This window comes from Corvus hawaiiensis, chromosome 2 (genome assembly GCF_020740725.1).
Source record: "Corvus hawaiiensis isolate bCorHaw1 chromosome 2, bCorHaw1.pri.cur, whole genome shotgun sequence".
NCBI lineage: Eukaryota > Metazoa > Chordata > Aves > Passeriformes > Corvidae > Corvus > Corvus hawaiiensis.
In genome coordinates this window covers 104996394-105007191 of record NC_063214.1, presented here as the reverse complement: position 1 = coordinate 105007191, position 10798 = coordinate 104996394, and the positions used below count along the sequence as shown (strand labels likewise).

Sequence of the window (10798 nt, the reverse complement as noted above, 5' to 3'; positions counted from 1 at the left end):
GTGGGAGGAGGGAGCTGGAGATTTCCAGAGCAATCAGTGCCACATCTTATATCTTACCAAAGAAAATGCATGTAATGTAGTTTTTTTTAAAAGAGCAAACCCAAACCAGCAAATTTCAGTGGACAAATCCATGATTCTCTAATGTGAATTAATTAATTTTCTGCTTTGCAATGTGTATCAGACCAACTGAATCCTTCGGATCTGCTGTTAACCATCATGGTATGTTTGCAAAAAGAGGTATTTTCAAATGTTACGTTCCAAATTGATTTCAATAAATCAGGGAGTATGGGAGAGCTCTGTGAGCATTGATTCACTGTGTGGTTTTGATTTGTAAGTTGTACAGAAATGCTGGTATATTATAGTTAATTTAAAAAAAAACCCCTTAAATTGATTTTTGTTGGAATTTATTGGTTTTAGCCTACGACTAGCATCCCTGCTTAGCTGAGAATCTTGAGAAATCAATGGGCTGCTCTTTCTTGAGGGCAATCTGTTTACTCAAGCAGGCTGATGAAAAAGGAAATGCCTGAATTACTTTCTCAGTAGCACTTAAACTACCATAGTATTTGTAAGCAATGAGGATACTGATTTTGTGTGCTTGGAAACCAAATGTTTTCTTATTTGAATTCTGAAAGTATGCTTAAAGATTATTTTGAAGAATTTTAAAGGAAAATTTAAGTAGTCTTTTCAAAGAATAAACACAAAGTGTTTGTGTTTTCTCTGCCCAGTTTGTTTTCCTCACCTATGTGCTTGGAGTGGCCTGGCTCGGGGTCTTCGGCTTCTCAGCTGTGCCTGTCTTTATGTTCTATAACATATGGTCAACTTGTGAAGTCATCAAATCTTTTCAGACAAATGTGACCGTGCCAGGGGACCAGATCTGCGTGGACATCAGGCAATACGGTACTCGTTTTAATCCCCATTAAAAACTTCATCCTTTCTCTTCAGTCTTTCCTCAGTAGTTTTGTCTCAGCCTTATCAGATGAATCAAATGCAAAAGTATCTTCTATCTCTGAATGTGCTATTACTTTTCTAATTAATTCACATTACACTGATCTTTTTCCAGATGCAATCAATTTCACTGAAGTGACAAGTCACTTTTCTGAAATGATTTTGTAGTGGTTTCCAATACTGTTATATTAGGTTTGAAAATAGATCAGCCTCAAAATAAACTTCTTGGAAACAGTGCTGAGAAATAAATAACCACATTGTGGGTTTTGAACCCATATGCATATATTATGTTCTTTCAGAAAGCTGTTTTACATTTAAAGATGAAGTAAATGTCTGAATGTTGCTCTGAGAATTACTTTCAGTTAAAAAAACAAAACCCTGCAATTAAAAGTCTGCCCATAACTAATAATGAATGAATGCTACTTTCCAATGACATGCAGAAACCTAAGGAACCTGGGACAATAACTTAAAATAGGGTCAGGCTTTTCATTTCTTAAGGTGAGTTTTTCTTGAAGTTAATCTTTTTAGCTTCCCTTGTGCAGAAGATCTTTTGTCACCATTACTTTTGGCTTCATTCTAGCTAGCATTTTCTAGGAATGTTTCTTTCTTTGGACTAAGTCATTCAAAGCTGAGAAAATGGATTCAAAGTTGAAAAAGTAAGAAAGCTTGGCTTTGCTCTCCTGTCCGGGTAAGTCCAGTAGAAGAAAAGATATACTAACTTTAAAAGCAAGAAGTCTTCAATCAGTAAACATTTACATTCTATTTTAGCAGCTCACAGCAAGAGGCTGGGAAGACATTTTCTTCAGCAGCAAAGCCTAGGAGTGAAGGGAGATGTGCTCCTCCACCTTCCTGTTTCTTCTGGTTGTTTTGCAGCTGTATTTGTGCTGTATTTTTCCCCTGATCAGTAAAACCATTTGGGTTTCAGTGCATGATGGGAGAGAGCAGCTCCCTAACAGACAACTTGTGTCACTGAGCTTTCCTCACGTTTTTGGATGGAAGTGGTAGCTGAAAGGCTGGAATTGTATACAACAGTTGCAGAGAAGCAGCTGACTTGGAAGTCAATCCTATAAAATCTTTCTGAAAGCTGTGCCATCCTGAGATAATTTCAATGACCTGCTGCTTATAGAGTTGCTAATTCCAACCAGCTGGGTGGAAATGCAAAGTTGTATGGGGAAACAAACTGGGTTTCTCTTAATTCAAGTGGGTTTTGCTTAAGCTTTACATCTGTTATAGGCCTAAAAGTTTATTTTTCATCTGCTAGATTCTGTTGACTTTTCAGACTTTCAATCATGTAGGAAAAGTAATTGGGAGTATATGAGGTGCAGCAGACTGAACTTTCTTGTAGCAGTGTTCACTTGATGCTTTTTACCTATTGGAACGAAACCAGAAAAAAAATGCTGTAATTCTTCCCTCTAGCTCTATATTCACACCCTTCTACAGTAGTTTCTTCTTCAAGTAGAACCTCATCTAGTAAGTGTTATCCTGAAGGTGCCAAGTGCCTCTGAGATGCAGATTCTCTCTTCTGTGCTGAGTGGGGGAGTAGGCAGAGTGTGCAACTGGACCCAAAGTGCAAAAACCCAACCAACTGTTTGGCTGCCAGATGGGAAAACCACATCTGAGAACATGCCTTGGCAGCAGCCCTCAGTGTGAGGAGAAAGCATAACTTGAGGGAGTTGTTTTAATTCCTGCTGCCAACTCAAAGCTGTACTGGTCAACGCACGGATGCCCAGAATGGGAACACAACTGGCAAGTGGGTGGAAAAGATGAGAGGAACAGAAAGTGTGTGTTGATTGCTGAAATTAGTGGTTTCTTTTCTGTGGTATTTCAGGTATTATCCCTTGGAATGCTGTACCTGGCAAAGCCTGTGGCCCAATTTTAGAGAACATCTGCAACACAAATGAGGTATAGAAACTTAACCTGTGTGCAGCTTTTGACTACAGGTCACTTGGGCACCCTGTAGTAAATACTTGATGAAAGTTTTTGGAGAGAACTCATGCAAGGAGTGTAGAGAGATTGCTTTAAATATAACACTGAAGCAATTGTTACATCATCAAAAAAAAATTATTTTCAGTACATTTTTATTTTCTAGAGCTTTGCTACCATGCTACAAAGACTGTTTTATTATCCTTACTCTCTAGAACACTTGAAATGCATTTTGTACTATTCCTAATGAATTACTTCAATGTTTTTAACATGTTTTTTTTCTCTAGTTCTACATGTCTTATCACCTGTTCATTGTGGCTTGTGCTGGAGCTGGTGCCACTGTCATAGCATTGGTGGGTAGTATTTTTTGTTGTTTTATAATTCAAAATGTTAATTTTAGGCTTAAGATGCTTTTAGATTAAATTTTGTGTATATTAAAAGTAGTGATACTAGACATGAAGGAGGGTGAGCTGTAATCACCACTATTTGCTGCTATGGTTTGGTCGTCACAAGTCAGCAGGTCCCCAACTTTTGCTTTAAGAAGTCATCTTAACCCGCCTCCCACATACTTAGGAAAAAATTATTTGCATGTCCTTTCAAAATCCTACTTCTGTCCACTGTTTCTGCTTTTATTTCGACTATTTATTTTCATTTTTGTAGTTTATTTGATCAGCTGCTTGTAACCTCTTGGTTTCCTTTGCCTGGACCCAGGCAGATTGACTGGTCCAACCCTGCAGTGCCCGTTCCAGGTAGCGGCTGGGAAAAGGGACATTAACAAGATGACTTGTTCCTATGTCTAACACTTCCTTTAGTGGCCAGCTGCTAACCTTGTGCCAGCCAAGCCCAATACTCACAACTGGTTGACAAAATAGCCTTAGGGTTTGTGCTGGGTTATCCTCCCCAGAGAAATGGCAGGTTATTTATCTTGCATCTTCACCCTGGAAGGAGCTCAGAGTAACATCTGTTGTAAAAGTATCGAGAGTTGCCCAAGTGGGCTTGAGCCGTCACCTTGTTGTATCTTACTCTCCTGTATTTTGTTCTCTTCCACCAGCTGATCTACATGATGGCTACTACATATAACTATGCTGTTTTGAAGTTTAAGAGTCGGGAAGATTGCTGCACTAAATTCTAAATTGTATAAGCCCAGTAAAAAGCTGCATTGCGTAGCTTGAAATACCACTGACACCCTAGACTAAAAGTCTAGCTTTCTGAATTTTGTTACAGTAATTGTAAATAGCTTCAGTAAGCATCGTTTAGCTTATCAGATTAATGAAATGACTTCTTGTATATGAACTATGATGTGGATGAGATCTGGCTATCTTTTCATGTTGAGAGGATTCAGTTACTGTAGGGGCGTTTATAAAGCATCCTTCTGAGAACGGGATGTTTTCATTTCAAGTCTCCACTTGATTTCTAACAGTCATCTCAAACAAATACTGGAACAGTTCAGGGTCAGATGTACTAATTTATTCTCCACCATGAACACCAAATACAAATACCCTCCAAGCATACAAAATACATATGGTGTGAAAGCAAGGGAATAATGAAGTAGTGCCAGTCTATTTTGGCAGAGATCAGAAGCCCAGGTATTATGAATTAATTTGCTTCTATTTCCAAGTGATTCCATGCATGATGAAATCAATTATTTTCTCTTACTCTTAAGTAAGTGCCGAATGATACTATTTCTCTCAAAAAATAAATCCTTGTCTTAGCTCTGCGTAAAACAATCACATTCTTTCTTTTGGACCCTGAACTAGTAAGAAACAGCATATGAATAACTTCTGTTCTTGTATGGCTGCACTTTAGTAACTGATTTCTCAGTAGCCAGATCTCAAAAATGTAAGTATGACTGCACAGGAAGCAAAACCATGCATAGATCACAGGGACCTTTTTACAGTGTTGGGGAGAAAAAAGAAGGAGAAGTGAATCAATGTTTTCAGATGTACATGTTTTTGCATGAAGTATGGGCAAAAGAAGTTGGCAAGAGACGAATGCACAAACTAGAACAACAAACACATAATAATTTAAAAAAAAGGAGCCATTTGCTATATACAATATAAAACTCTTCACCTGAGGTTGGACAATGGAAGTTTAAAATGTAGCTATAAAAATACAAGATTAAGACTTCTTAACCCAGAGATTGCATGCTTTTGCTTAGTTTTGGACTCATGTTTTGATGTTTAATTTTTCGATGTGTTAATGTAGCCTTGTTCGCATAAATAAAACAGTTCACAGTTTCAGGTTTTTTTCCAGGGGGAGGGTGGAATTCTCATCTGCTTGTTGGGGGAAAAGACCTGCCGGGCTCTGGGCTTGGATATGCATAAACACCACGACCTTAGAAAGCAGTTCTTCTGAGCACCTCGTAGTTTACAGATTCTGTATACTGCCATGTACAAAACTGTTTTCCTGCTTCCCCCCATTCTGCATTTTAATTGACCCGTACAACTCTGTAGCTCATTTTAATATCCTTGTACTAACTTTCTCTAAACTGTGAATAACTGAGTTATTAGCATGCCAAATTCTAGAGATCTTTGAAAAATAGCCTCTGTGCTTGTTTTAATAACAGAATGCTTATTAACATAGAATAACTATTTTTTTGGTCGTTATTTTAAAGAGCGTCTATTAATCTGACTAGCAGCTTGCTTTGCCTCTTGACATGCTCACTCGCCATCATGCTCACCCTTCTCTTCCAGATCCACTTCCTCATGATACTGTCTTCTAACTGGGCCTGCTTAAAGGATGCAAGCAAAATGCAGGCCTACCAAGATATCAAAGCAAAAGAAGAGCAGGAGCTTCAGGATATCCAGTCTCGGTCAAAAGAGCAACTCAATTCTTACACATAAATGTTTGCCACAGTAATTCAGCAGAAGAATTCTGTAGCTCTGACAAATCAGCAAATAGCTGCTCTGCAGTACAGATGTGTGTCTACCAAACAAAATTAGAAGTGTAAAAGCTTCACATTCCAGCTCCTGGAAAACTTTTTTAGGGAAATCTTCCCATGGGTAATCTTCCATCCTTTCTAACAGAGAATGGATGGTTTATTCCAGGCATTTTAAAAGGCAACACTTTACAAAAAGTGACCAAATTATTCTTCTTTGAGACTTGTGGTATTTAATATTTGACTTGTTCTACAGCATGCCGCCCTGCACAAACGCTGGCAGGTGCCGAGCAGGCAGTAGATCTGTGCAGACCTCAGGCACAGGCATGGCCTGCGACTGAGCACCTCCCAAAGGAACCCGTGCCCAGCTGGCATTTCTGAGAGGAGCTCGTGTTTGTGTGGTGGCACAGCTGCAGCACCTCCCAGGTTGCAGGGGGGCTGTTTGGGAACGCCCCTGCCTGGGCCACGGGAGCAGCTCCACTCCTGTGCCACACGCATCCACGATGAGGCCGTCATGTCCCTGTGCTCACCTGAGTGTCGAGCAAATGTCCCAGTTTCTAATCTTTTTATTAACTATTTAATGGAATGTAGATCCCTGGATCTGGATAATGATCCCCTTCTTTGAAAATAAATGTCAGCTTTGCCTTAATATTTATTTTCTATAAATGTCTTAGCATTTATATAGTGGCAGGAGACCATTATCCTACATTTTAAGTAAGTGAAAGTGTTACCTTATTAAAATGACACTGATCTGACTATTCCAAATGAGCGGATGAGAAAGTTTGCAGAGTTTTACACTAACAATAAAATTTGCAGCCATAAAATACAGGATGTCCACCTTTCTCTATCTTGGTGCTTAGCAAATTTATAGTCAGTGCTTATATGTTTTCCTTTTTACAAATTAATTAGCACACTAAGAAAACATGGTGTTCAGAAAAAAACCCAACAAACAAACTGGTGCCATTTTAAAGTCATTTCCCATAGAAGTCTGCCTTCTAATTAATGGTTTTTTTCAGAAGCATTCAGTGATATCTTGAGTATTAGTGATGGTATATTTGGTGTTTGTTCTATATGATATATATATATATATATATATAAATGTTGGGGGGGAAAAGTAAAAATACATCATTCATTTGAAAAAATTAAATATTCAAGTCATACCCCTGCTAAGCTGATGTGTGGTTTGGTAGTTTTGACTGTTTGCTGAATATACATCAAAGGAAGCACAAATTCCTTCAAATCAGTATTAAGAGAAAAGGCATTTTTTGGGGGGGTATCAACTTCAAATATAATTTCTTTTGTTAAATATTGAAGTCTAATTTGACAGTTTCAAAAAAGGGGCAAAGTTGATTGATGTAGAGCAAATATGACAAAATAGCCTAGTGTATGTTCTTACCTGTTGCATGAAGGAGACATTTCTACAGCAATGCAGGTGATGTTCTAGCCCAGTGTTTGCATAAGGGTAATAATGGAGGCAGTGTCTTAAAGCCTAATTCTTTTCTAATTCAGTGTAGCTATTACTGGGAGTTTTTGAAGTTTTGTTTAAGTAGTCTAATATTTTTATGTAAAGAGCATTAAATTTTGCTATGTATAAATTTTTGTAACCTAACAGTGAATCAATATTTTCTATCAGTGCCAAGGGCTTCCTGTAGTTACATCCAAGTGTTAAAATAAATATTTGTAGATAATAACACTTGTGTATGCTTATTTGAACCCAGACCTACAGCTACTCCATGGCAGTGCATCTCTAGGCTTTACATCTCTATCTGAAGTGAAACAGCTTCTGTTCCAGAGCTCCCTGCCCTCCTGCAAGGGGCAGGGCTGCCCTGCAGGTGCAGCTGCAGCAGCAGCTGTGTGCAGCATGCAGTAGTGGTAGTTGTTCCAGGCCAGCATAATGCAACAAGCACTACCCCTTCCCAACATCCAACAGGAGCAGTCTCTCAGAAATTCTGTAAAGGCCAGAGTGACTGCAACAGCAAATTAAGCAGCATGTAAAATTAGAGTAGCCACCACTTCACATTTTAGCTTCATTTCAAAAAGCAAAGTTTGGATCTGTCACGGTTTTGGTACATTGTGTTTCAACATCCAGTGAATTCAAGACAGAACTTTGTTTTTTGCCCCTAAATTCTGTCAAACTTGGCTTCATGTTCTTGTAGGTTAGGTCAAGATGAGCAGCCTCAAATGCAGTGCAAGTTGTAATATATGCTGCCACCCAAAATTACTTCATTGATAAAAACTACTGTATTTTATACTGTAAATAAAGTTTAATGATCTTGCCTATAATCTACCCACAAAATACAAAGCTTAAATAAAGATGAGTTAAATAGCATTTTTATTTTAATCTTTCCGTTCTGGGCTGGTTAATACCAACGAGGTGATCCATGAGAGGGGCTGCTTCTGAAAGTGGCTGCCCCTGCCATAGCAGCAGAAGGGGCACCTTAGTTTGGGTCTGTCACACTCCACACTCTGAAACTGTGTGAGCCAAGTGCCTCCACAGGACACCTTTAAAAGCAGGTGATGATGATGGAATTTTTTGTTTCTTCCACCATACTTTGAACCATTTGGAGCAGAAGGGGTTGGGGGGCGGGGGTTGGCAAAGTTGACAAAGTTTAGAGGAATTCAGTGTCAATACAAATCTACCCAAACATACTGATCAGTTTTTGTTCCCTGCTTTGTTATTTCTCCCACCCCACCCAAGGGCTTCCTCCTGGATTAATAACACATCAGGACTCACTGTTTGAAGTCAATGACTGAAATGGTGAAACAGATCAAAATTGGCTTTATTAATTTATAATTGCACAGCCTGCAATGTTGGTGCCTAACATTTATTACACGCAGAAACCTACTGTAAAAACATCTTTCTCATAATAAGAATAACAATTAAAAAAGCAGTAGCTATTGTTCACCAGAAGCTTTCATCCACATCTCCATGAGAAATGTCTGCAACACTACTGATTATAGGAGAGAGGAAAAAAAGGTGTTATGAGTCCAATGTAGTTTATCTTAAATCTTAATACTCATTTTAAAGCAATAGTTAAGAGACTGCCTTTGCTGCAATTCTCTTGCTGTTTCAGTGAACTGCTGGCAATAAAACCAGCCCTAAAGGAGGAGGATCTGGGCCTTCATTAACTGAAAGCCATCACCTGTATCTCAAAAAGCAGAGCTATCTTCTGTTGTGCTCACCCAGTGAAAACAACACAACTGCTGCCAATTCAGGAGCAGCAGGGTAGGGCTTGCTATGTTCAACAGCACATATAATAGTGAATCATTCCTATGGTTATGGTGAACCTTTATGGGTTTTTTTTCTATCTGCTCCACATTTTTTGCTTGTTTTGAATTCTCCATCTTCAAAGAAACTGAAAGATTTGATGGAAGATTGTTTGGTTTATCGTTTGCAAGCAACTAAAACCTACATATCCTTATTTATCAATGTGTAGAGAGAACCAGAGGAAATGCCTGGGCTGTTGTAACTCAGTGCAGGCAGCCAAAATCTCTGAATAAAGTGTGTTAAAAGGCCACGATGCTACTGAAAAGTCAAAGCTAGGAACAGACCATGGGCGAGGTGCAGCACAGACAAACCTTCACCCAGGGGGTCATCACATAAGAACAATCCCTCAAACTCCAGCTCTCTGTCAAGGAATTTGGATGCTGCTCAGTTGCACGTAAAGAGTTGTGACTGCCACAGCTACTGAAACAGATCATGGAGTGCAGCTCTCAGCTGTGAGTTCCAAACAGTGCTTAACCTGCATGTACAAGAACTGGAAAGATCCTCAATTTTTCCAACACACTTGCTTTGATTACTAATTTATGTTGCTTTTTAAGGAGGCAGATGTCTCTTAATGTAATTCATATTAAATCTATGTATTAATTTAGAATTTATTATTATTATTTGTTAATATGGTGTTCTAGAAGTGATTAATACAGGAGCCTTACCTGTCATCCTTTTCAGTAGAAAGAAGTCCTTCTGAAAGTGACACTTCTCTTATGTCTTCTTTTTTTGAATCCTGGCAACCAAGAAGAAAATACACTTTCTCTAACCAGTTCTAAAGTCAAAGTTTAAGTGACTCTAATAGTATCTGTATTTTGAAGGCACATAACTGAAAATAAAAATCTTCTGAATGACCAACCCTATTTCTACAAATGCTACATTGGACCTAGAATAGTAACACTTTGGAAATTTAGACTGGGATCATGTCTGAAGAAAAGCATCCTGCTTTCCCTCACTGAAGTAATACCCACCCATACCTCTTCTTTAAAAGTCCAATTTTCCATTTTGCCGGAATAAATTCTATCAGTTGTGTTAGAGGAACACAAACTGACCTGTGTAGGTTCAAACTGTATTTAAACGCAGTTTAAGCTAAAAATTGAGGACATTTAAATACTGTCCTGGTACCTTAAAAAACAAAAAAACTTCCTACACAGAGAACACCAGCAACCCTTATAGAAGAAAGTTTTCAGTGTTTTTTCTTTTGGGTCATCACACTTTTCCAAACATTACACAAATCCAGACACTCTGCAGGTTGTTACATAAAGTTTCTACATGAAGAAAAACTTAAAAATGTGAATATTGTTTTCATTCCTAAGCATGCCTAGCAAGACACAAATTCGGTCAACAATATTTTTGGAACTGTGTTTTGAGAGTAATCACCTTGTTTGCCAGTTCCTGCTCTCTGCTCTGCTGAATTATTCTCATGTATTTTTCTAATGGATTTGAAGGAGGATCCTTTACATTATTTTCAGCACCAGTGTTACTATGCTCAGATTTTACTTCCCCTTTATCTTCTATTTCTTCATCTGTTTTCATTGAGTCTTGGATATACTTTAAGACACAAAAATAAAAATTAAATACTGATTAGGAAAATACATTTATACCTTAGTACCTGCAATAAATGCAGAATTTCATGCTAACCTCAGTAAAACATACCAGTCTAAACAGCATTAAACAGGACCTAAAAATCCAGAACACTACATAAACAAACATGGAGTGTTTAAGCTCAAAGGGATTTAAGCAAACTCAAGGTCTCCTTATACCCTCTGCTTTCCAGAGTACCC

The 10798-nt window shown here is 38.3% G+C and overlaps 2 protein-coding genes across 14 annotated transcripts in view; one reads left to right on the top strand and one right to left on the bottom strand.

Annotated features, from left to right (window-relative positions):
- The window catches only part of GPM6B (glycoprotein M6B), a 106614-nt gene extending 99178 nt beyond the window's left edge, over positions 1-7436 (top strand). For 7 of the 9 annotated variants that reach the window (XM_048286492.1, XM_048286434.1, XM_048286464.1 and 4 more), the window contains 4 exons: positions 726-897; positions 2774-2847; positions 3156-3221; positions 5562-7436. In XM_048286492.1, coding sequence (XP_048142449.1) covers positions 726-897; positions 2774-2847; positions 3156-3221; positions 5562-5711 — 462 coding nt within the window. In that variant the 3' untranslated portion in view covers positions 5712-7436. Of the gene's footprint in view, positions 1-725; positions 898-2773; positions 2848-3155; positions 3222-3919; positions 5106-5561 lie in introns of those variants that run through there. The other 2 variants (XM_048286444.1, XM_048286499.1) reach the window with 1 other exon arrangement.
- OFD1 (OFD1 centriole and centriolar satellite protein) overlaps positions 1-10798 on the bottom strand; it is a 41641-nt gene that overhangs the window by 2551 nt on the left and 28292 nt on the right. For 4 of the 5 annotated variants that reach the window (XM_048286382.1, XM_048286374.1, XM_048286392.1 and 1 more), the window contains 2 exons: positions 10395-10565; positions 9680-9750 (listed from right to left, as the gene is read on the bottom strand). In XM_048286382.1, the coding sequence (XP_048142339.1) occupies positions 9680-9750; positions 10395-10565 (242 nt within the window). Of the gene's footprint in view, positions 1-8505; positions 8698-9679; positions 9751-10394; positions 10566-10798 lie in introns of those variants that run through there. The other variant, XM_048286402.1, reaches the window with a different exon arrangement.